The following is a 25,615-nucleotide window of genomic DNA, read 5'->3' on the forward strand; positions in this document are numbered from 1 at the left end:
TGGGCTGGTGTCCCCAGGCAGGGTGACATTGCCCTGCAGGGTGGTGTCCCCATGAAGGACAGTGGCATCATCACAGTGTCCCCAACCGGGCTGGTGTCCCCAGGCAGGGTGACATTGCCCTGCAGGGTGGTGTCCCCGTGAAGGACAGTGGCATCATCACAATGTCCCCAACTGGGCTGGTGGCCTTGTGGAAGGTGACATTCCTCTCCAGGGTGATGTCCCCGTGACAGACAATGGGGACAGCCAATGGTGATGTCCCCAACTGGGCTGGTGGCCCCAAGCCGGGTGACATTGCCCTGCAGGGTGATGTCCCCATGACAGACAATGGGGACAGCCGATGGTGATGTCCCCAACTGGGCTGGTGGCCTTGTGGAGGGTGACATTGCCCTGCAGGGTGTTGTCTCCAGAGAGGGCAGTGGGGACAGCTGATGGCAATGTCCCCAGCTGGGCTGGTGGCCTTGTGGAGGGTGACATTGCCCTGCAAGGTGGTGTCCCCATGAAGGACAGTGGGGACAGCCAGTGGCAATGTCCCCAGCTGGGCTGGTGGCCCCAGGCAGGGTGACATTGCCCTGCAGGGTGGTGTCCCCAGAGAGGACAGTGGCATCATCACAATGTCCCCACCTGGGCTGGTGGCCTTGTGGAGGGTGACATTGCCCTGCAGGGTGTTGTCCCCAGAGAGGGCAGTGGGGACAGCTGATGGCGATGTCCCCAACTGGGCTGGTGGCCCCAAGCCAGGTGACATTGCCCTGCAGGGTGGTGTCCCCATGACAGACAATGGGGACAGCCAATGGTGATGTCCCCAGCTGGGCTGGTGGCCCCAAGCAGGGTGACATTGCCCTGCAGGGTGATGTCCCCGTGAAGGACAGTGGCATCATCACAATGTCCCCAACTGGGCTGGTGGCCTTGTGGAGGGTGACATTGCCCTGCAGGGTGATGTCCCCGTGAAGGACAGTGGCATCATCACAATGTCCCCAACTGGGCTGGTGGCCTTGTGGAAGGTGACATTCCTCTCCAGGGTGATGTCCCCATGACAGACAATGGGGACAGCCAATGGTGATGTCCCCAACTGGGCTGGTGGCCCCAAGCAGGGTGACATTGCCCTGCAGGGTGGTGTCCCCAGAGAGGACAGTGGCATCATCACAATGTCCCCAGCCAGACTGGTGTCCCCAGGCAGGGTGACATTGCCCTGCAGGGTGGTGTCCCCAGAGAGGACAGTGGCATCATCACAATGTCCCCAGCCAGACTGGTGTCCCCAGGCAGGGTGACATTGCCCTGCAGGGTGGTGTCCCCAGAGAGGACAGTGGCATCATCACAATGTCCCCAGCCAGACTGGTGTCCCCAGGCAGGGTGACATTGCCCTGCAGGTTGGTGTCCCCAGAGAGGACAGTGGCATCATCACAATGTCCCCAGCTGGGGTGGTGGCCTTGTGGAGGGTGACATTGCCCTGCAGGGTGATGTCCCCACAGAGGACAGTGGGGACAGCCGATGGCAATGTCCTGGACAGGGCTGGTGGCCCCAGGGAGGGTGACATTGCCCTGCAAGGTGGTGTCCCCAGAGAGGACAGTGGGGACAGCCAGTGGCAATGTCCCCAGCTGGGGTGGTGGCCTTGTGGAGGGTGACATTGCCCTGCAGGGTGATGTCCCCAGAGAGGACAGTGGCATCATCACAATGTCCCCAGCTGGGGTGGTGGCCTTGTGGAGGGTCACGTTCCTCTCCAGGGTGGTGTCCCCAGAGAGGACAATGGGGACAGCTGATGGCAATGTCCTTGACAGGGCTGGTGGCCCCAAGCCGGGTGACATTGCCCTGCAGGGCGGTGTCCCCACAGAGGGCAGTGGGGACAGCTGATGGCGATGTCCCCAGCCGGACTGGTGTCCCCAGGCAGGGTGACATTGCCCTGCAGGGTGGTGTCCCCAGAGAGGACAGTGGGGACAGCTGATGGCGATGTCCTGGACAGGGCTGGTGGCCCCAGGCAGGGTGACATTGCCCTGCAGGGTGATGTCCCCATGAAGGACAGTGGCATCATCACAATGTCCCCAGCCAGACTGGTGTCTCCAAGCAGGGTGACATTGCCCTGCAGGGTGGTGTCCCCATGAAGGACAGTGGCATCATCACAATGTCCCCAGCCAGACTGGTGTCTCCAAGCAGGGTGACATTGCCCTGCAGGGTGATGTCCCCGTGAAGGACAGTGGCATCATCACAATGTCCCCAGCTGGGCTGGTGGCCTTGTGGAGGGTGACATTGCCCTGCAGGGTGGTGTTCCTGTGAAGGACAGTGGCATCATCACAGTGTCCCCAACCGGGCTGGTGGCCCCAGGCAGGGTGACATTGCCCTGCAGGCTGATGTCCCCATGAAGGACAGTGGCATCATCACAATGTCCCCAGCTGGGCTGGTGGCCCCAAGCCAGGTGACATTGCCCTGCAGGGAGATGTCCCTGTGACAGACAATGGGGACAGCCAATGGTGATGTCCCCAACTGGGCTGGTGGCCCTGTGGAGGGTCACGTTCCTCTCCAGAGAGGTGTCCCCACAGAGGGCAGTGGGGACAGCCGATGGCAATGTCCTGGACAGGGCTGGTGGCCTTGTGGAGGGTGACATTGCCCTGCAGGGTGGTGTCCCCAGAGAGGACAGTGGCATCATCACAATGTCCCCAGCCAGATTGGTGGCCCCAGGCAGGGTGACATTGCCCTGCAGGGTGGTGTCCCCATGAAGGACAGTGGCATCATCACAATGTCCCCAGCTGGGCTGGTGGCCCATCCAAGGACGATGTCCCTCCGAGGGTGACGTCCCCACATGGGGACAGCCCAGCGGTGCAGGTCCCAAGGAAGGGGGTGGCTGGTGGCATCTCGGGAAGGTGACAGCCCTGCCCAGGTGACAGCTCTGCCCAGGTGACAGCCCTGCCCAGGTGACAGCCCTGCCCGGGTGACAGCCCTGCCCAGGTGACAGCTCTGCACAGGTGACAGCTCTGCACAGGTGACAGCTGTGCCCAGGTGACAGCCCTGCCCAGGTGACAGCTCTGCCCAGGTGACAGCTCTGCCCAGGTGACAGCCCTGCCCAGGTGACAGCTCTGCACAGGTGACAGCTGTGCCCAGGTGACAGCCCTGCCCAGGTGACAGCCCTGCCCGGGTGACAGCTCTGCCCGGGTGACAGCCCTGCACAGGTGACAGCTCTGCCCAGGTGACAGCCCTGCACAGGTGACAGCTCTGCCCAGGTGACAGCCCTGCCCGGGTGACAGCCCTGCCCGGGTGACAGCTCTGCCCAGGTGACAGCCCTGCCCAGGTGACAGCCCTGCACAGGTGACAGCCCTGCACAGGTGACAGCTCTGCACAGGTGACAGCCCTGCACAGGTGACAGCTCTGCCTGGGTGACAGCTCTGCCCAGGTGACAGCCCTGCCTGGGTGACAGCCCTGCCCAGGTGACAGCCCTGCACGGGTGACAGCTCTGCCCGGGTGACAGCTCTGCCCAGGTGACAGCCCTGCCCGGGTGACAGCCCTGCCCAGGTGACAGCTCTGCTTGGGTGACAGCTCTGCCCAGGTGACAGCTCTGCACAGGTGACAGCCCTGCACAGGTGACAGCCCTGCTCAGGTGACAGCCCTGCACAGGTGACAGCCCTGCTCAGGTGACAGCTCTGCCCAGGTGACAGCCCTGCCCAGGTGACAGCCCTGCACAGGTGACAGCTCTGCCCAGGTGACAGCTCTGCACAGGTGACAGCCCTGCACAGGTGACAGCTGTGCCCAGGTGACAGCCCTGCCCGGGTGACAGCTCTGCCCAGGTGACAGCTCTGCCCAGGTGACAGCCCTGCTCAGGTGACAGCCCTGCCCAGGTGACAGCCCTGCCCGGGTGACAGCTCTGCCCAGGTGACAGCTGTGCCCAGGTGACAGCTCTGCACAGGTGACAGCCCTGCCCGGGTGACAGCTGTGCCCAGGTGACAGCTCTGCCCAGGTGACAGCTGTGCCCAGGTGACAGCTCTGCACAGGTGACAGCTCTGCCCAGGTGACAGCTGTGCCCAGGTGACAGCTCTGCCCAGGTGACAGCTCTGCTCAGGTGACAGCCCTGCCCAGGTGACAGCTCTGCCCAGGTGACAGCTGTGCTCAGGTGACAGCTCTGCCCAGGTGACAGCTCTGCTCAGGTGACAGCTCTGCCCAGGTGACAGCTCTGCCTGGGTGACAGCCCTGCCCAGGTGACAGCCCTGCTCAGGTGACAGCTCTGCCCAGGTGACAGCTGTGCCCAGGTGACAGCCCTGCCCGGGTGACAGCTCTGCTCAGTTGACAGCTCTGCCCAGGTGACAGCCCTGCCTGGGTGACAGCTCTGCACAGGTGACAGCCCTGCCTGGGTGACAGCTCTGCACAGGTGACAGCTCTGCCCAGGTGACAGCTCTGCTCAGGTGACAGCTTTGCCCAGGTGACAGCCCTGCCCGGGTGACAGCCCTGCCCGGGTGACAGCCCTGCCCAGGTGACAGCTCTGCACAGGTGACAGCTCTGCCCAGGTGACAGCTCCAGAGAAGGGCTGGTGGCACCAGGGAGGGTGGTGGCTGCAGGTGACCTGCACAAGCCCCAAGGAGCCCCATGGCCTGTCCCAGGGGATGTCCCCAAATGAGGTCACCTGTCCTGGTGACGGTGACATCACGGGCTGAGGGTGACACCCACGGGGGTGCCAGTCCCAAGGAGGATGGCCGTGGTCACCCTGTGTGTCCCCCCCGTGTCCATCTGTCCCCTCCCTGTGTCCCCCCCGTGTCCATCTGTCCCCCCCCTGTGTCCCCCCGTGTCCCATTCCTGTACCCGTTGTGTCCCCCCGTGTCCCTGTGTCACCCCCGTGTCCCCCCGTGTCCGTCTGTCCCCGTGTCCCTCTGTCCCTCTGTCCCCGTGTCCGTCTGTCCCCGTGTCCCCCCGTGTCCGTCTGTCCCCGTGTCCCCGTGTCCCTCTGTCCCCGTGTCCCCCCGTGTCCGTCTGTCCCCGTGTCCCTCTGTCCCCCTCTGCCCCCCCGTGTCCGTCTGTCCCCGTGTCCCTCTGTCCCCGTGTCCCTCTGTCCCCGTGTCCCCCCGTGTCCCTCTGTCCCCGTGTCCGTCTGTCCCCGTGTCCCTCTGTCCCTGTGTCCCCGTGTCGTCCCCGTGTCCCCCCCGTGTCCCTGTGTCCCCGTGTCCCTGTGTCCCCGTGTCCCTCTGTCCCCATGTCCCCCCGTGTCCCTCTGTCCCTCTGTCCCCGTGTCGTCCCCGTGTCCCCGTGTCCCCCCCGTGTCCCTGTGTCCCCGTGTCCCTCTGTCCCCCCGTGTCCCTCTGTCCCCGTGTCCCTCTGTCCCTCTGTCCCTCTGTCCCCGTGTCCCCCCGTGTCCGTCTGTCCCCCCCGTGTCCCTCTGTCCCTCTGTCCCTCTGTCCCCGTGTCCCTCTGTCCCCGTGTCCCTCTGTCCCCGTGTCCCCGTGTCCCTCTGTCCCCGTGTCCCTCTGTCCCCGTGTCCCCGTGTCCCCGTGTCCCTCTGTCCCCGTGTCCCTCTGTCCCCGTGTCCGTCTGTCCCGTTGTTCGCGCGCCCATCCCGCGTTTTCCCGCGTGGGCGTGGCCTCTCTCAAGCTCCGCCCACCGCCCAATGACCGCAGGTTACGTCATCCCTCGCGGCCCCGCCCCCTTCAGGCCCCACCCCCTCTCAGCGATTGGTCCGCGCTGGCCCCGCCCCCCGCGAGGCCCCGCCCCCGCCATGCGCCAGGTCCCGGCCGGGTCGCGCCGCCCGCGGGCCGCGGGTTCGAGTCCCGGTCCGGTCCCGGGGCCACTCCCGGTCCCGGTACCGGGCCGGTTCCGGGGGCTCCTCCCGCGGCCGCCCCGCCCGGCCCGGCCGCTGCTGCCGCTGCTGGCGCTGCTGGCGGCCGCCGCCGTGCTGTTCCTTGCCTGGCCCGGCGGGGAGCGCGGAACCGCCGGCCCGGTGAGCGGGGAGCGGGCTCGGGATTAACGGGGAGGGAATTGGGGGGGGGGGGCGGGGGTTAACGGAGGAGAACGGGGGGGGTTAACGGGAGCCCCCCCCCCCCCCGACCTTTCGGGACCGATCGAGCTGGGTGGGGACCCTCGGCAGCCCCGGATCGCTCGGGATCCGTCCTGGGGCGGGATCAAAGGATGCCGGCGTGTCCCGGAGCCCCCCGAAACCCCCGGGGGGACCCCAAAACCCTCCTGAACCCCCCCCAAAACCTTTCTGGGACCCTCCAGGACCCCCAAAACCGCTCCGGGACCCCCCCAGAACCTTTCTGAGACCCACCAGGACCCCCAAAACCGCTCCAGGACCCCCAAAACCGCTCCGGGACCCCCAAAACCCTCCTGGACCCCCCCCGAACCTTTCTGGGACCCTCCAGGACCCCCAAAACCGCTCCAGGACCCCCAAAACCGCTCCGGGACCCCCAAAACCCTCCTGGACCCCCCCCGAACCTTTCTGGGACCCTCCAGGACCCCCAAAACCGCTCCGGGACCCCCAAAACCGCTCCGGGACCCCCCAAACCGCTCTGGGACCCCCCCAGAACCTTTCTGAGACCCTCCAGGACCCCCAAAACCGCTCCGGGACCCCCAAAACCCTCCTGGACCCCCCCAGAACCTTTCTGGGACCCTCCAGGACCCTCCAGGAACCCCAAAACTGCTCCAGGACCCCCCCCAGAACCTTTCTGAGACCCACCAGGACCCTCCAGGACCCCCAAAACTGCTCCAGGACCCCCAAAACCGCTCCGGGACCCCCCAGACTCCCCAGCGCCCCCTCCCCAGACCCCTCCAGGACCCCCAAAACCGCTCCGGGACCCCTAAAACCGCTCTGTGACCCCCCAAACCACTCTGGGACCCTCCACCCTCCCCAGCGCCCCCTCCCCAGACCCCTCCAGGACCCCCAAAACCGCTCTGGGACCCCCAAAACTGCTCCGGGACCCCCCAGACTCCCCAGCGCCCCCTCCCCAGACCCCTCCAGGACCCCCAAAACCGCTCTGGGACCCCCAAAACCCTCCTGGACCCCCCAGAACCTTTCTGGGACCCTCCAGGACCCTCCAGGACCCCCCCAGAACCTTTCTGGGACCCTCCAGGACCCTCCGGGACCCCCAAAACTGCTCCGGGACCCCCAAAACTGCTCCGGGACCCCCAAAACCCTCCCGGAACCCCCCCAGAACCTTTCTGGGACCCTCCAGGACCCTCCAGGACCCCCAGAACCGCTCCGGGACCCCCAAAATCGCTCCAGGACCCCCAAAACCGCTCCGGGACCCCCCCCAGAACCTTTCTGAGACCCACCACGACCCTCCGGGACCCCAAAACCCCTCCAGGACCCCCAAAACTGCTCCGGGACCCCCAAAACCGCTCCGGGACCCCCCAGACTCCCCAGCACCCCCTCCCCAGACCCCTCCAGGACCCCCCAGACCTCCCCAAATTTCTCGGGACCCCTTCAGACCCCTCCCACCCCCCCCAGGACGCCCCCGGCCCCCCTTCGGACGAAGCCCTGCGGAGCCTCCTGTCCCACCTGGACCCCTCCCGGCTCTGGGGGTCCCTCCTGAGACCCCTCCTGCACGAGAGGGTCCCGGGGGGACCCGGCAGCCGCGCGGCCCGGGAGGTGAGACCCCCCCCAGAACCCCCCAAATCCTTCAAACCCCCCCAAATCCTTCAAACCCCCCCCAGAAACCCCCAAATCCTTCAAACCCCCCCCAGAACCCCCCAAATCACTCAAAACCCCCCCCCAGAACCCCCCAAATCACTCAAAACCCCCCCAAATCCTTCAAACCCCCCCCCAGAACCCCCCAGATCCCTCAAAACCCCCCCCAGAACCCCCCAAATCCCTCAAAACCCCCCCAGAACCCCCCAAATCACTCAAAACGCCCCCCAGAACCCCCCAGATCCCTCAAAACCCCCCCAAATCCTTCAAACCCCCCCCAGAACCCCCCAAATCCTTCAAAACCCCCCAGAAACCCCCAAATCCCTCAAAACCCCCCCCAAATCCTTCAAAACCCCCCCAGAACCCCCCAGATCCCTCAAACCCCCCCCAGAACCCCCCAAATCCCTCAACCCCCCCCCCAGAACCCCAAATCCTTCAAACCCCCCCCAGAACCCCCCAGATCCTTCAAACCCCCCCCCAGAACCCCCAAATCACTCAAAACCCCCCCAAATCCTTCAAACCCCCCCCAGAACCCCCCAGATCCCTCAAACCCCCCCCAAATCCTTCAAAACCCCCCCAGAAATCCCAAATCTCTCAAACCCCCCCAAATCCTTCAAAACTCCCCCAGAACCCCCCAGATCCCTCAAACCCCCCCCAAATCCCTCAAAACCCCCCCCAGAAACCCCAAATCCTTCAAACCCCCCCCCAGAACCCCCCAGATCCCTCAAAACCCCCCCCAGAACCCCCCAAATCCCTCAACCCCCCCCAGAAACCCCCAAATCACTCAACCCCCCCGCCAAATCCCTCAAAACTCCCCCAGAACCTCCCAAATCCCTCAAAACCACCCCAAATTCCCCCAAATCCCTCAAAAGCCCCCCCCAGAACCCCCCAAATCCCTCAAAAACCCCCCAGAAACCCCCAAATCCCTCAAAAACCCCCAGAAACCCCCAAATCCCTCAAAAACCTCCCAAATCCCTCAAAACCCCCCCCAGAACCTCCCAAATCCCTCAAAGACCCCCCCAAATAATTCCCCCAAATCCCTCAAAACCCCCCCAAATCCTTCAAACCCCCCCGAATCCTTCAAAACCTCCCCAAATTCCCCCCCCAGAACCCCCAAATCCCTCAAAACCCCCCAGAACCCCCTAAATTCCCTCAAAACCCCCCAAATTCACCCAAATCCCAAAAAAAAACCCCAAATCCCCTCCCCCAGACCCTCCCAGACCCCTCCCAAGTGTCCCAAGACCCCCCCCTACTGTCCCCAGACCCTCCAAGTGTCCCAGACCCCTCGGGTGCCACCCTGGCGATGTCCCCAGTGTCCCCAATGTCCCCCCCGATGTCCCCAGACCCCCCATGTGTCCCCAGACCCCTCGGGTGCCACCTTGGCGATGTCCCCAATGTCCCCCCTGGTGTCCCCAGACCCCTCCCAAGTGTCCCCAGACCCCTTGGATGCCACCCTGGCGATGTCCCCATTGTCCCCCCAGTGTCCCCAGACCCCCCCAAGTGTCCCCAGACCCCCTGGGTGCTACCCTGGCGATGTCCCCAACGTCCCCAATGTCCCCCCCGTGTCCCCAGACCCCCCCAAATGTCCCCAGTGTCCCAGTCTCCTCCCAAGTGTCCCCAGACCCCCCGGGTGCCACCCTGGCGATGTCCCCATTGTCCCTCCTGGTGTCCCCAGACCCCCCCAAGTGTCCCCAATCCCTCCCAAGTGTCCCCAGACCCCTGAGTGCCACCCTGGTGATGTCCCCAGTGTCCCCCCCGCTGTCCCCAGTCCCCTCCCAAATGTCCCCAATCCCCTCCCAAGTGTCCCAAGTGTCCCCAGACCCCTCCCAAGTGTCCCCAACCCCTCCCCAGTGTCCCCAGTGTCCCCAGACCCCTCCCAAGTGTCCCCAGACCCCCTGGGTGCCACCCTGGCGGTGTCCCCAATGTCCCCAGACCCCTCTCAAGTGTCCCCAGTGTCCCCAATCCCCTCCGCAGTGTCCCCAGACCCCTCTAAAGTGTCCCCAATCCCCTCCCAAGTGTCCCCAGTGTCCCCAATCCCCCCCAAGTGTCCCCAGACCCCTTCCAAGTGTTCCAGACCCCCTGGGTGCCACCTTGGCGATGTCCCCAGTGTCCCCAATGTCCCCCCCGTGTCTCCAGACCCCTCCCAAGTGTCCCCAGACCCCCCGGGTGCCACCCTAGCAGTGTCCCCAATGTCCCCAATTTCACCCCCGTGTCGCCAGACCCCCCCAAATGTCCCCAGACCCCCCGGGTGCCACCCTGGCGATGTCCCCAATGTCCCCCCCGCTGTCCCCAGACCCCTCCCAAGTGTCCCCAGCCCCCCGGGTGCCACCCTAGCACTGTCCCCAATGTCCCCAGTGTCCCCCCGGTGTCCCCAGACCCCTCCAAGTGTCCCCAGACCCCTCCCAAGTGTCCCCAGTGTCCCCAATGTCCCCCCCGGTGTCCCCAGACCCCTCCCAAGTGTCCCAGACCCCTCTCAAGTGTCCCCAGACCCCCCAGGTGCCACCCTGGCGGTGTCCCCAATGTCCCCAATGTCCCCCCCGGTGTCCCCAGACCCCCTGGGTGCCACCCTAGTGATGTCCCCAGTGTCCCCCACAGTGTCCCCAGACCCCTCCCCAGTGTCTCCAGTGTCCCCAGGTGTCCCCAGTGTCCCCAATCCCCTCCCAAGTGTCCCCAGACCCCCCGGGTGCCACCCTGGCGATGTCCCCATTGTCCCTCCCAGTGTCCCCAGACCCCTCCCAAGTCCCCTGACCCCCCCAAGTGTCCCCAATCCCCTCCCAAGTGTCCCCAGCCCCCCCTGGGTGCCACCCTGGCGATGTCCCCAATGTCCCCAGACCCCTCCCAAGTGTCCCCAGCCCCCCCCAGGTGCCACCCTAGCAGTGTCCCCAATGTCCCCAATTTCACCCCCGTGTCCCAGACCCCTCCCAAGTGTCCCCAGTGTCCCCAATCCCCTCCCAAGTGTCCCCAGCCCCCCCGGGTGCCACTCTAGCACTGTGCCAAATGTCCCCAATGTCCCCCCCGGTGTCCCCAGACCCCTCCCAAGTGTCCCCAGTGTCCCCAATCCCGTCCCAAGTGTCCCCAGACCCCTCCCAAGTGTCCCCAGACCTCCTGGGTGCCACCCTGGCAATGTCCCCATTGTCCCCCCAGTGTCCCCAGACCCCCCCAAGTGTCCCCAGACCCCCCCCAAGTGTCCCCAGCCCCCCCGGGTGCCACTCTAGCACTGTCCCCAATGTCCCCCCCGGTGTCCCCAGACCCCTCCCCAGTGTCCCCCAGTGTCCCCAATCCCCTCCCCAGTGTCCCCAATCCCCTCCCCAGTGTCCCCAGACCCCTCCCAAGTGTCCCCAGACAGCCCAGGTGCCACCCTGGTGATGTCCCCAATGTCCCCCCCGGTGTCCCCAGACCCCCCCCAAGTGTCCCCAGACCCCCCCAAGTGTCCCCAGCCCCCCCTGGTGCCACCCTGGTGATGTCCCCAATGTCCCCAGACCCCCCCAAGTGTCCCCAACCCCTCCCCAGTGTCCCCAATCCCTCCCAGTGTCCCCAATCCCCTCCCAGTGTCCCCAATCCCCTCCCAGGTGTCCCCAGCCCCCCCCGGGTGCCACCCTGCCGCTGTCCCCAACGTCCCCGATGTCCCCTGGCAGCACATCGTGTCCCACCTGCGCTCTCTGGGGGCCGGGTGGCACCTGGAGCTGGACACCTTCACGGCCACCACCCCCCGTGGCCAGGTGACCTTCAGCAGCGTGGTGGCCACGGTGGCCCCGGTGGCCGCGCGGCGCCTGGCGCTGGCCTGTCACTACGACACCAAGGTGGTGGCCTCGGGGACATTCGTGGGTGCCACCGACGCCGCCGTGCCCTGCGCCCTCCTGCTGGAGCTGGCGAGCGCGCTGGACACGCACCTGCGGCGCAGGGAGACACAGGTGAGTGACAGGTGAGTGACAGGTGTGTGACAGGTGAGTGACAGGTGAGTGACAGGTGAGTGACAGGTGAGTGACAGGTGAGTGACAGGTGAGTGACAGGTGTGTGACAGGTGTGTGTGACAGGTGTGTGACAGGTGTGTGTGACAGGTGAGTGACAGGTGTGTGACAGGTGTGTGACAGGTGTGTGACAGGTGAGTGACAGGTGTGAGTGACAGGTGTGTGACAGGTGTGTGTGACAGGTGTGTGACAGGTGTGTGACAGGTGAGTGACAGGTGTGTGACAGGTGTGTGTGACAGGTGAGTGACAGGTGAGTGACAGGTGAGTGACAGGTGTGTGACAGGTGTGTGACAGGTGTGTGTGACAGGTGTGTGACAGGTGTGTGACAGGTGACACGTGTGTGACAGGTGAGTGACAGGTGACAGCTGTGTGACAGGTGACAGGTGAGTGACAGGTGAGTGACAGGTGTGTGACAGGTGACAGGTGTGTGTGACAGGTGTGTGACAGGTGAGTGACAGGTGTGTGACAGGTGTGTGACAGGTGTGTGACAGGTGTGTGTGACAGGTGTGTGACAGGTGTGTGACAGGTGTGTGACAGGTGTGTGACAGGTGTGTGTGACAGGTGTGTGACAGGTGTGTGACAGGTGTGTGACAGGTGTGTGACAGGTGTGTGACAGGTGTGTGTGACAGGTGTGTGACAGGTGTGTGACAGGTGTGTGACAGGTGTGTGTGACAGGTGACAGGTGTGTGTGACAGGTGTGTGACAGGTGTGTGACAGGTGAGTGACAGGTGTGTGACAGGTGACAGGTGTGTGTGACAGGTGAGTGTGACAGGTGTCCTGCTGGAGCTGGCGACCGCGCTGGACACGCACCTGCGGCGCAGGGAGACACAGGTGAGTGACAGGTGAGTGACAGGTGAGTGACAGGTGAGTGACAGGTGTGTGTGACAGGTGTGTGACAGGTGTGTGACAGGTGAGTGACAGGTGTGTGACAGGTGTGTGACAGGTGTGTGACAGGTGTGTGTGACAGGTGTGTGACAGGTGTGTGACAGGTGTGTGACAGGTGAGTGACAGGTGTGTGACAGGTGTGTGTGACAGGTGTGTGACAGGTGTGTGACAGGTGTGTGACAGGTGTGTGACAGGTGAGTGACAGGTGTGTGACAGGTGTGTGTGACAGGTGTGTGACAGGTGTGTGACAGGTGTGTGTGACAGGTGAGTGACAGGTGAGTGACAGGTGTGTGACAGGTGTGTGACAGGTGTGTGACAGGTGTGTGACAGGTGTGTGACAGGTGTGTGTGACAGGTGTGTGACAGGTGTGAGTGACAGGTGAGTGACAGGTGACAGGTGTGTGTGACAGGTGTGTGACAGGTGTGTGTGACAGGTGTGTGACAGGTGTGTGTGACAGGTGTGTGACAGGTGTGTGTGACAGGTGACAGGTGTGTGTGACAGGTGTGTGACAGGTGAGTGACAGGTGTGTGACAGGTGAGTGACAGGTGAGTGACAGGTGTGTGGGACAGGTGTGTGACAGGTGTGTGACAGGTGTGTGACAGGTGACAGGTGAGTGACAGGTGTGTGTGACAGGTGTGTGACAGGTGTGTGACAGGTGTGTGACAGGTGTGTGTGACAGGTGAGTGACAGGTGTGTGACAGGTGTGTGTGACAGGTGTGTGACAGGTGACAGGTGAGTGACAGGTGTGTGTGACAGGTGTGTGACAGGTGTGTGACAGGTGTGTGACAGGTGTGTGTGACAGGTGTGACACAGGTGTGTGTGACAGGTGTGTGTGACAGGTGTGTGTGACAGGTGAGTGACAGGTGTGTGTGACAGGTGTGTGTGACAGGTGAGTGACAGGTGAGTGACAGGTGAGTGACAGGTGAGTGACAGGTGACAGGTGTGTGACAGGTGTGTGACAGGTGTGTGTGACAGGTGTGTGACAGGTGTGTGACAGGTGTGTGACAGGTGTGTGACAGGTGTGTGACAGGTGTGTGACAGGTGAGTGACAGGTGTGTGACAGGTGTGTGACAGGTGAGTGACAGGTGTGTGACAGGTGTGTGACAGGTGTGTGACAGGTGAGTGACAGGTGTGTGTGACAGGTGAGTGACAGGTGAGTGACAGGTGAGTGACAGGTGAGTGACAGGTGACAGGTGTGTGACAGGTGTGTGACAGGTGTGTGACAGGTGAGTGACAGGTGAGTGACAGGTGTGTGACAGGTGTGTGACAGGTGAGTGACAGGTGAGTGACAGGTGAGTGACAGGTGTGTGACAGGTGTGTGTGACAGGTGTGTGACAGGTGAGTGACAGGTGTGTGACAGGTGAGTGACAGGTGTGTGACAGGTGTGTGTGACAGGTGTGTGACAGGTGTGTGTGACAGGTGAGTGACAGGTGTGTGTGACAGGTGAGTGACAGGTGTGTGACAGGTGAGTGACAGGTGTGTGACAGGTGTGTGACAGGTGTGTGACAGGTGTGTGTGACAGGTGTGTGACAGGTGTGTGACAGGTGTGTGACAGGTGTGTGACAGGTGAGTGACAGGTGTGTGACAGGTGAGTGACAGGTGTGTGACAGGTGTGTGTGACAGGTGAGTGACAGGTGTGTGACAGGTGTGTGACAGGTGAGGGACAGGTGAGTGACAGGTGTGTGACAGGTGTGTGACAGGTGAGTGACAGGTGAGTGACAGGTGTGTGTGACAGGTGTGTGACAGGTGTGTGACAGGTGTGTGACAGGTGTGTGTGACAGGTGTGTGACAGGTGTGTGACAGGTGAGTGACAGGTGTGTGACAGGTGTGTGACAGGTGTGTGACAGGTGAGTGACAGGTGTGTGTGACAGGTGTGTGACAGGTGTGTGACAGGTGAGTGACAGGTGTGTGACAGGTGTGTGACAGGTGTGTGACAGGTGTGTGACAGGTGTGTGTGACAGGTGTGTGTGACAGGTGACAGGTGTGTGACAGGTGTGTGTGCCAGGTGTGTGACAGGTGTGTGACAGGTGACAGGTGTGTGTGACAGGTGTTACAGGTGTTCCCCAGGTGTTCCCCACGTGTGTCACAGGTGTGTCCCAGGTGTGTCCCAGGTGTGTGACAGGTGTCCCCCAGGTGTGACAGGTGTGTCACAGGTGTGTCACAGGTGTTACAGGTGTGTGACAGGTGTTCCCCAGGTGTGTCCCAGGTGTGTCACAGGTGTGTCACAGGTGTCCCCCAGGTGTGTGACAGGTGTGTCCCAGGTGTGTGACAGGTGTGTCCCCCCCAGGACCCCCCCGTGACGCTGCAGTTGTGTGTGTGACAGGTGACAGGTGTGTCACAGGTGTGTCCCAGGTGTCACGGGTGTGTCACAGGTGTGTCACAGGTGTTCCCCAGGTGTCACAGGTGTGTGACAGGTGTGTCCCAGGTGTGTCACACGTGTCACAGGTGTGTCCCAGGTGTGTGACAGGTGACAGGTGTGTGACAGGTGACAGGTGTGTCACAGGTGTCCCCCAGGTGTGTGACAGGTGTCCCCCAGGTGTCTCAGGTGTGTGACAGGTGTGTCCCCCCCAGGACCCCCCCGTGACGCTGCAGTTGTGTGTGTGACAGGTGACAGGTGTGTCACAGGTGTGTCACAGGTGTGTGACAGGTGTGTCCCAGGTGTGTCACAGGTGTGTCCCAGGTGTGTCACAGGTGTGACAGGTGTGTGACAGGTGTGTGACAGGTGTGTCCCCCCCAGGACCCCCCCGTGACGCTGCAGTTGTGTGTGTGACAGGTGACAGGTGTGTCACAGGTGTGACAGGTGTGTCCCAGGTGTGTCCCAGGTGTCCCCCAGGTGTGTGACAGGTGTGTCCCCCCCCAGGACCCCCCCGTGACGCTGCAGTTGTGTGTGTGACAGGTGTTACAGGTGTGTGACAGGTGACAGGTGTGTCCCAGGTGTGTCCCAGGTGTGTCACAGGTGTGTCCCAGGTGTGTGACAGGTGTGTGACAGGTGTGTGACAGGTGTGTCCCCCCAGGACCCCCCCGTGACGCTGCAGTTGTGTGTGTGACAGGTGACAGGTGTGTCCCAGGTGTGTCACAGGTGTGTGACAGGTGTGTGACAGGTGTGTCCCCCCAGGACCCCCCCGTGACGCTGCAGTTGTGTGTGTGGCAGGTGTTACAGGTGTGTGACAGGTGACAGGTGTCCCCCAGGTGTGTGACAGGTGTGTGACAGGTGTGTCCCCCCAGGACCCCCCCGTGACGCTGCAGTTGTGTGTGTGACAGGTGACAGGTGTGTCCCAGGTGTGTCACAGGTGTGTGACAGGTGTGTGACAGGTGTGTCCCCCCAGGACCCCCCCGTGACGCTGCAGTTGTGTGTGTGACAGGTGACAGGTGTGTCACAGGTGTCCCCCAGGTGTGTCACAGGTGTGTCCCAGGTGTGTGACAGGTGTGTCCCCCCCAGGACCCCCCCGTGACGCTGCAGTTGCTGTTCCTGGATGGGGAGGAGGCGTTCGGGGAATGGAGCGACAGCGACTCCTTGTACGGAGCGCGACACCTGGCGGCCAGGATGGCGACACGGGGACACCCCGCGGGGTCAGAGGTCACTGCCATGGTCAGTGTGACACATTGGGGACACCCCGCGGGGTCAGAGGTCACCGCCATGGTCAGTGTGACACATTGGGGACACCCCGCGGGGTCAGAGGTCACTGCCATGGTCAGTGTCACACATTGGGGACACTGGGGACACCTGGCGGCCAGGATGGCGACACGGGGACACCCCGCGGGGTCAGAGGTCACCGCCATGGTCAGTGTCACACATTGGGGACACTGGGGACACTGGGGACACCTGGCGGCCAGGATGGCGACACGGGGACATCCTGCGGGGTCAGAGGTCACCGCCATGGTCAGTGTGACACATTGGGGACATTGGGGACACTGGGGACATCCCGCGGGGTCAGAGGTCACCGCTATGGTCAGTGTCACACATTGGGGACACCTGTCAGGGTCAGTGTCACACATTGGGGACACCCCGCGGGGTCAGAGGTCACCGCCATGGTCAGTGACAGTGACAATGGGGACACTGGGGACACTGGGGACACCCTGCGGGGTCAGAGGTCACCGCCATGGTCAGTGACACAGGGTGGACACTGTCCCTGTGTTCCTGTCCCCATGGTGGTGTCCCCACAGTGTCCCCACGGTGTCCCCAAGTGTCCCCATGATGTCCCCATGGCAGTGTCCCCATGGCAGTGTCCCCAAGTGTCCCCACGATGTCCCCAAGTGTCCCCAAGTGTCCCCAAGTGTCCCCATGTGTCCTCATGTGTCCCCAGAGCCTGCTGGTGCTGCTGGACCTGCTGGGTGGCCCCATGGCAGTGTCCCCAAGTGTCCCCATGATGTCCCCAAGTGTCCCCAAGTGTCCCCATGATGTCCCCAAGTGTCCCCAAGTGTCCCCAAGTGTCCCCAGAGCCTGCTGGTGCTGCTGGACCTGCTGGGTGTCCCCATGGCAGTGTCCCCATGATGTCCCCATGGCAGTGTCCCCATGATGTCCCCAAGTGTCCCCATGTGTCCCCATGATGTCCCCATGATGTCCCCAAGTGTCCCCACGATGTCCCCAAGTGTCCCCATGTGTCCCCATGATGTCCCCAAGTGTCCCCATGATGTCCCCAAGTGTCCCCAAGTGTCCCCATGATGTCCCCAAGTGTCCCCAAGTGTCCCCATGTGTCCCCAGAGCCTGCTGGTGCTGCTGGACCTGCTGGGTGGCCCCATGGCAGTGTCCTCATGATGTCCCCAAGTGTCCCCATGTGTCCCCAAGTGTCCCCAAGTGTCCCCATGATGTCCCCAAGTGTCCCCATGATGTCCCCAAGTGTCCCCATGTGTCCCCATGATGTCCCCAAGTGTCCCCATGATGTCCCCAAGTGTCCCCAAGTGTCCCCATGTGTCCTCATGTGTCCCCAGAGCCTGCTGGTGCTGCTGGACCTGCTGGGTGGCCCCATGGCAGTGTCCCCAAGTGTCCCCATGTGTCCCCAAGTGTCCCCAAGTGTCCCCATGATGTCCCCAAGTGTCCCCATGATGTCCCCAAGTGTCCCCATGTGTCCCCATGATGTCCCCAAGTGTCCCCATGATGTCCCCAAGTGTCCCCATGATGTCCCCACGTGTCCCCACGATGTCCCCAAGTGTCCCCATGATGTCCCCAAGTGTCCCCATGATGTCCCCATGTGTCCCCAGAGCCTGCTGGTGCTGCTGGACCTGCTGGGTGTCCCCATGGCAGTGTCCCCATGATGTCCCCAAGTGTCCCCATGATGTCCCCAAGTGTCCCCAAGTGTCCCCAAGTGTCCCCATGTGTCCCCAGAGCCTGCTGGTGCTGCTGGACCTGCTGGGTGGCCCCATGGCAGTGTCCTCATGATGTCCCCAAGTGTCCCCATGTGTCCCCAAGTGTCCCCAAGTGTCCCCATGATGTCCCCAAGTGTCCCCATGATGTCCCCAAGTGTCCCCATGTGTCCCCATGATGTCCCCAAGTGTCCCCATGATGTCCCCAAGTGTCCCCAAGTGTCCCCAAGTGTCCCCATGATGTCCCCAGAGCCTGCTGGTGCTGCTGGACCTGCTGGGTGGCCCCATGGCAGTGTCCCCAAGTGTCCCCATGTGTCCCCAAGTGTCCCCAAGTGTCCCCATGATGTCCCCAAGTGTCCCCATGATGTCCCCAAGTGTCCCCATGTGTCCCCATGATGTCCCCAAGTGTCCCCATGATGTCCCCAAGTGTCCCCATGATGTCCCCACGTGTCCCCACGATGTCCCCAAGTGTCCCCATGATGTCCCCAAGTGTCCCCATGATGTCCCCATGTGTCCCCAGAGCCTGCTGGTGCTGCTGGACCTGCTGGGTGTCCCCATGGCAGTGTCCCCATGATGTCCCCAAGTGTCCCCATGATGTCCCCAAGTGTCCCCAAGTGTCCCCAAGTGTCCCCATGTGTCCCCAGAGCCTGCTGGTGCTGCTGGACCTGCTGGGTGGCCCCATGGCAGTGTCCCCATGATGTCCCCAAGTGTCCCCAAGTGTCCCCAAGTGTCCCCAAGTGTCCCCAGAGCCTGCTGGTGCTGCTGGACCTGCTGGGTGGCCCCATGGCAGTGTCCCCAAGTGTCCCCATGATGTCCCCATGATGTCCCCAAGTGTCCCCATGTGTCCCCAGAGCCTGCTGGTGCTGCTGGACCTGCTGGGTGGCCCCATGGCAGTGTCCCCAAGTGTCCCCATGTGTCCCCATGATGTCCCCATGATGTCCCCATGGCAGTGTCCCCAAGTGTCCCCATGATGTCCCCATGATGTCCCCAAGTGTCCCCATGATGTCCCCAAGTGTCCCCAAGTGTCCCCATGTGTCCCCATGTGTCCCCAGAGCCTGCTGGTGCTGCTGGACCTGCTGGGTGGCCCCATGGCAGTGTCCCCAAGTGTCCCCATGATGTCCCCATGGCAGTGTCCCCATGATGTCCCCAAGTGTCCCCAAGTGTCCCCATGATGTCCCCATGTGTCCCCAGAGCCTGCTGGTGCTGCTGGACCTGCTGGGTGGCCCCAGCCCCGCCATCCACAGCCACTTCTCCCGGACCCACCACTGGTTCCTGCGCCTCGTCACCATCGGTGCCACACCGCGGGGACAGTGGGGACAGTGGGGACAGGGGTGGGGACAGCAGGGACAGGGGTGGGGACAATGGGAACAGGGATGGGGACAATGGGGACAGGGATGGGAACAGGGATGGGGACAGTGGGGACAGGGATGGGGACAGGGGTGGGGACAGTGGGACAGGGATGGGGGCAATGGGGACAGGGGTGGGGACAATGGGGACAGGGGTGGGGACAGGGATGGGGACAGCAATGGGGACAGAGGTGGGGACAATGGGACAGGGATGGGGACAATGGGACAGGGATGGGGACAGGGGTGGGGACAATGGGGACAGGGGTGGGGACAGTGGGGACAACGGGGACAGGGCTGGGGACAATGGGGACAGGGATGGGGACAGGGATGGGGACAGGGATGGGGACAGCGGGGACAGGGATGAGGACAATGGAGACAGGGGTGGGGACAGGGGTGGGGACAATGGGGACAGTGGGGACAGGGATGGGGACAGGGGTGGGGACAGGGATGGGGACAGTGGGACAGGGATGGGGACAGGGATGGGGACAGGGATGGGGACAATGGGGACAGGGATGGGGACAATGGGGACAGGGATGGAGACAATGGGGACAGGGATGGGGACAGGGATGGGGACAATGGGGACAGGGATGGAGACAATGGGGACAGGGATGGAGACAATGGGGACAGGGATGGAGACAATGGGGACAGGGGTGGGGACAGGGATGGGGACAGGGATGGGGACAATGGGGACAGGGATGGGGACAGGGGTGGGGACAGTGGGGACAGGGGTGGGGACAGGGATGGGGACAGGGATGGGGACAGGGGTGGGGACAGTGGGGACAGGGATGGGGACAGGGGTGGGGACAGGGGGACAGGGATGGGGACAGGGGGACAGGGGCACCGTGGGGACAGTGAGGGGACAGGGACAGTGAGGACACATCGGGACCGAGGGACGGCGTCGGGAGGTGGGACAGGGTGGCAGCATGTCCTGTGTCCCCAATGTCCCCGATGATGTCCCAATGTCCCCAATGTCCCCAATGTCCCCGATGATGTCCAATGTCCCCAATGTCCCCAATGTCCCCAATGTCCCCAATGTCTCCAATGTCCCCAATGTCCCCAGTGTCCCCAATGTCCCCAATGTCCCCAATGTCCCCTCAGAGCAGCGTCTCCGCCGTCTGGCTCTCCTGCACTCCATGTCCCCAATATCCCCATGTCCCCAATGTCCCCAATGCCCCCTCAGTGTCCCCAATGTCCCCAATGTCCCCAGTGTCCCCATGTCCCCAATGTCCCCAATGTCCCCAATGTCCCCAGTGTCCCCAATGTCCCCAGTGATGTCCCCAGTGTCCCCAGTGTCCCCAGTGATGTCCCCAGTGTCCCCAATGTCCCCAATGTCCCCAGTGTCCCGATGTCCCCAGTGTCCCAATGTCCCCAGTGTCCCCAATGTCCCCAATGTCCCCAATGTCCCCGATGTCCCCAATGTCCCCAGTGTCCCCAGTGATGTCCCCAATGTCCCCAATGTCCCCTCAGAGCAGCGTCTCCGCCGTCTGGCTCTCCTGCACTCGGCCCCCCCGGCTCCGCCGTTTTTCCGCCTCAGCCCCGCCCCGGGGCCCGTCGAGGACGACCACGTGCCCTTCCTGCAGCGAGGTGACTGTCACCGCTGTCACCTGTGTCACCACCCCGGTGTCACCTGTGTCACACCAGTGTCACCTGTGTCACCGGTGTCACCTGTGTCACCCTGTGTCACCACCCCAATGTCACCTGTGTCACCCTGTGTCACCTGTGTCACCTGTGTCACCCTGTGTCATCTGTGTCACCCTGTGTCACCTGTGTCACCTCTGTCACCTGTGTCACCTCTGTCACCTGTGTCACCTCTGTCACCTGTGTCACCACCCCGGTGTCACCTGTGTCACCACCCCGGTGTCACCTGTGTCACCTGTGTCATCGGTGTCACCCTGTGTCACCCCAGTGTCACCCCAGTGTCACCCAGTGTCACCTGTGTCACCACCCCGGTGTCACCTGTGTCACCTGTGTCATCGGTGTCACCTGTGTCACCCCAGTGTCACCCTGTGTCACCTGTGTCACCTGTGTCACCTGTGTCATCGGTGTCACCTGTGTCACCCCGTCACCGGTGTCACCTGTGTCACCTGTGTCACCCAGTGTCACCCAGTGTCACCCAGTGTCACCTGTGTCACCTGTGTCACCCCAGTGTCACCCTGTGTCACCCCAGTGTCACCCCAGTGTCACCCTGTGTCACCCCTGTGTCACCCCAGTGTCACCCCAGTGTCACCCCAGTGTCCCCAGTGTCCCCAGTGTCACCCAGTGTCACCCCTGTGTCACCAGTATCACCCCAGTGTCCTGTGTCCCCAGTGTCACCTGTGTCATCTGTGTCACCTGTGTCACCACCCTGTCACCAGTGTCCCCAGTGTCCCCAGTGTCCCCACCCCAGTGTCCCCCCCGTGTCGCTCTGTGCCTCCCCCGCGGCTCCCTGCGAGCTCCCAGTGTCCCCCCTGTGTCCCCCCTGTGTCCCCCCTGTGTCCCCCCTGTGTCCCCTCCGTGTCCCCCCTGTGTCCCCCCTGTGTCCCCCCAGTGTCCCCCCGGTGTCCCGCCGTGTCCCTGCTCTTCCTGCGGCGAGGTGACCCCACTGTGTCCCGTCCGTGTCCCCTCCGTGTCCCCTCTGTGTCCCCCCTGTGTCCCCTCCGTGTCCCCTGGTGTCCTCCATGACGCCCCTGTCCCCGCAGGTGTCTCCCTCCCGTGTCCCCGATGTCCCCCCGATGTCCCCAGGTGTCCCTGATGTCCCCATGTCCCTCTGTATGTCCCCGATGTCCCCCGATGTCCCCAATGTCCCCTGATGTCCCTGATGTCCCCAATGTCCCCTGATGTCCCCAATGTCCCCAATGTCCCCAATGTCCCAGTGTCCCCAATGTCCCCAGTGTCCCCAGTGTCCCCAATGTCCCAGTGTCCCCAATGTCCCCTGCTGTCCCCGCAGGTGTCCCTGTGCTGCACCTGATCCCGACGCCGTTCCCGCGGGTGTGGCACACGCCGGGGGACACTGAGGACAATCTGCACCCCCCGACCGTGCAGGACCTGGCCAAGGTCCTGGTGGTCTTTGTGGCCGAGTTCCTGCAGCTCTGACCCCCCCCTGGGCTGGGGACACCCCAAAAAACAACAAAGAAACCCCAAAAATCCCAAAAACCCCAAAAAACAACAAATAAACCCCAAAAACCCAAATAAACCCCAAAAAACAACAAATAAACCCCAAAACCCCCCAAATCAACCCAAAAACCATCAAATAAACCCCAAAAAACAACAAATCAACCCCAAAAACCCCAAATCAACCCCAAAAAAACAACAAATCAACCCCAAAAAACAACAAATAAACCCCAAAAAAACCCAATTAAACCCCAAAAAACAACAAATCAACCCCAAAAACCCCAAATCAACCCCAAAAAACAACAAATAAACCCCAAAAAACAACAAATCACCCCAAAAACCCAATTAAACCCCAAATCAACCCCAAAAAACAACAAATAAACCCCAAAAAACAACAAATCAACCCAAAAAACAACAAATCAACCCCAAAAAACAACAAATCAACCCCAAAAACCCAAATAACCCCAAATAAACCCCAAAAAACAACAAATAAACCCCAAAACCCCAAATCAACCCCAAAAAACAACAAATCAACCCCAAAAAACAACAAATAAACCCCAAAAACCACCAAAATTCCCATTTATTGTCCAAATCTGGGGGCTCTGGAGGGGTCACACCTGGAGGGACAAAAATCGGGGGTCTCAGGGGAGATTTGGGGGTCTCAGGGGAGGATTTGGGGGTCTCAGGGGGGGATTTGGGGGTCCCAGGAGGGGATTTGGGGGTCCTGGGGGGTGATTTTGGAGGTCCCGGGGGGGATTTGGGGGTCTCAGGGGGGGATTTGGGGGTCTCAGGGGAGTTTTGGGGTCCCAGGGGGGATTTGGGGGTCTCAGGGGGGGATTTGGGGGTCTCAGGGGGGATTTGGGGGTCTCAGGGGAGGATTTGGGGGTCCTGGGGGGGATTTGGGTGTCTCAGGGGGGGATTTGGGGGTCCCAGAGGGGATTTGGGGTTCCCTGGAGAGGATTTGGGGCTCTCAGGGGGGATTTGGGGGTTTTGGGGGGAGATTTGGGGGTCTCAGGGGGGGGATTTGGGGGACCCAGGAGGGGATTTGGGGGTCTCAGGGGGGGATTTTGGGTTCCCAGGGGGGATTTGGGGGGTCCCGGGGGTGATTTTGGGGGTCCCGGGGGTGATTTTGGGGGTCCCGGGGGTGATTTTGGGGGTCCCGAGGGTGATTTTGGGGGTCCCGGGGGTGATTTTGGGGGTCTCAGGGGTGATTTTGGGGGTCCCGAGGGTGATTTTGGGGGTCCCGGGGGTCTCACCCGCGTGGCCGAGGCTCGCTGTGGTCGCCGCTCTGGCCCGGGGGGGCTCAGCCGAGGGGTCCCCCCCGTGTCCGCCGGGGTCCTGCTGCCAAAAACCGCCGTGAGACCCCCCCAGAACCCCCCAAATCCCCCCAAAACCCCCCAGAACCCCCCAGAACCCCCCAAAAACCCCCAAAACCCCCCCAAATCCCCCCAAAACCCCCCCAAATCCCCACCTGGAACCCACCGGGACCCCCCAAAATCCCCTTGGAACTCACAGACCCCAAAACCCCCAAATCCCACCTTGGAGACCCCAAAACTCCCTCAAATCCCCCCAAAAATCCCCCCCAATCCCTGCCCCCGCTAACATCGGTGGGACCCCAGACCCAAAACATCCCAAAATCCCCCAAAACCCCCCAAAACCCCCCAAAACCCCCCCTAAAATCCCCCAAAATCCCCCCAAAACCCCCCAAATTCTCACCTGCTGTCACCCCCGTCTCCTCCTGGCCACCGCCAGCCCCAGGGACAGCAGTGGGACCCCCCTGAACCCCCCCAGGACCCCCCCAAAATCCCCCCAGGACCCCAAAAACCCCCTAAAAACCCCCAAACACCCCAAACCCCCCAAAACCACCCCAAAATCCCCCCCCAAACCCCCCAAATTCCCCCCAAATCCTCACCTGCTGCCAAAAGCCGCCTCCTCCTGCCCACTCCCAGTCCCAGTAACAGCAGTGGGACCCCCCCAGGAACCCCAAAAACCCCCCCCAGGACCCCCCAAAAAACCCCCAAATTCCCCTAAATCCCCCCAAATCCCCCCAAATCCCCCCCAAAACCCCCCTCAGGACCCCCCAAAACACCCCAATCCCCCCCAAATCCTCACCTGCTGCCAAAAGCCGCCTCCTCCTGCCCCACTCCCAGTCCCAGTAACAGCAGTGGGACCCCCCCAAAAACCCCAAAAACCCCCCCAGGACCCCCCAAATCCTCACCTGCCTCCCCCTCTCCTCCTCCTGGCCACCGCCAGCCCCACTCCGGGCCCCAGCAGCAGCAGCGGGAGCGCGCACTGAACCCCCAAAACCCCCCAGGACCCCCCAAAACCCCCTCAAACCCCCCCAGGACCCCCCAAAAACCCCTCAAATCCCCCCAAATCCCCCCAAATCCTCACCTGCCTCCCCCTCTCCTCCTCCTGGCCACCGCCAGCCCCACTCCGGGCCCCAGCAGCAGCAGCGGGAGCGCGCACTGAACCCCCCGGGACCCCCAAAAACCCCCAAATCCCCCCGGGACCCCCCAAAACCCCCCAAAACCCCCCCAGGACCCCCAAATCCTCCCCAAAACCCCCCCAAATCCTCACCTGCCTCCCCCTCTCCTCCTCCTGGCCACCGCCAGCCCCACTCCCGGCCCCAGCAGCAGCAGCGGGAGCGCGCACTGAACCCCCAGGACCCCCCAAAACCCCTCAGGACCCCCCAAAAACCCCTCAGGACCCCCCAAAAACCCCTCAGGACCCCCCAAATCCTCACCTGCCGCCCCCTCTCCTCCTCCTGGCCACCGCCAGCCCCACTCCCGACCCCAGCAGCAGCAGCGGGAGCGCGCACTGAACCCCCCGGGACCCCCCAAAAACTCCCAAAATCCCCCCCAAAACCCCCCCAGGACCCCCAAATCCCCCCCAAACCCCCCCAAATCCTCCCCAAATCCCCCCAAATCCTCACCTGCCGCCCCCTCTCCTCCTCCTGGCCACCGCCAGCCCCACTCCCGGGTCCCAGCAGCAGCAGCGGGAGCGCGCACTGAACCCCCAGAACCCCCAAACAGCCCCCCAAAACCCCCCAGGACCCCCAAAACCCCCTCAGGACCCCCCAAATCCTCACCTGCCTCCCCTCTCCTCCTCCTGGCCACCGCCAGCCCCACTCCGGCCCCAGCAGCAGCAGCGGGAGCGCGCACTGAACCCCCAGGACCCCCCAAAAACCCCCAAATCCCCTGAAACCCCCCCAAAACCACCCCAGGACCCCCAGGTCCCCCCAAAACCTCCAAAAAACCCCCCCAGGACCCCCCAAAAAACCCCCCAAACCCCCCCAAATCCTCACCTGCCTCCCCCTCTCCTCCTCCTGGCCACCACCAGCCCCACTCCTGGCCCCAGCAGCAGCAGCGGGAGCGCGCACTGAACCCCCAAATCCCCCAGGACCCCCCAAATCCTCCCCAAATCCCCAAAAAACC

The 25,615-nt window shown here is 62.9% G+C and overlaps 1 protein-coding gene across 4 annotated transcripts; it reads left to right on the top strand.

Annotated features, from left to right (window-relative positions):
• Positions 1 to 5,658: 5,658 nt before the first annotated feature.
• On the top strand, positions 5,659 to 22,535 carry QPCTL (glutaminyl-peptide cyclotransferase like). Of its 4 annotated transcripts, none has more exons than XM_058828329.1 (8): positions 5,659 to 5,902; positions 7,409 to 7,549; positions 11,224 to 11,499; positions 15,881 to 16,030; positions 18,934 to 19,033; positions 20,556 to 20,672; positions 22,015 to 22,180; positions 22,343 to 22,535. In XM_058828329.1, exons 1-7 carry the CDS (start codon positions 5,681 to 5,683, stop codon positions 22,158 to 22,160), a joined length of 1,152 nt encoding a protein of 383 aa, XP_058684312.1. In that variant the 5' UTR covers positions 5,659 to 5,680; the 3' UTR covers positions 22,161 to 22,180; positions 22,343 to 22,535. The 4 variants fall into 4 exon arrangements, with proteins under 4 accessions (XP_058684312.1, XP_058684313.1, XP_058684314.1 ...); XM_058828330.1 differs by lacking the exon at positions 22,343 to 22,535 and adding an exon at positions 22,292 to 22,304 and having other exon boundaries at positions 22,015 to 22,190; XM_058828331.1 differs by lacking the exon at positions 20,556 to 20,672.
• The last annotated feature ends 3,080 nt before the right edge of the window (positions 22,536 to 25,615 follow it).

Source organism: Poecile atricapillus (assembly GCF_030490865.1).
Source record: "Poecile atricapillus isolate bPoeAtr1 chromosome 31 unlocalized genomic scaffold, bPoeAtr1.hap1 SUPER_31_unloc_1, whole genome shotgun sequence".
NCBI classification, from domain to species: Eukaryota; Metazoa; Chordata; class Aves; order Passeriformes; family Paridae; genus Poecile; species Poecile atricapillus.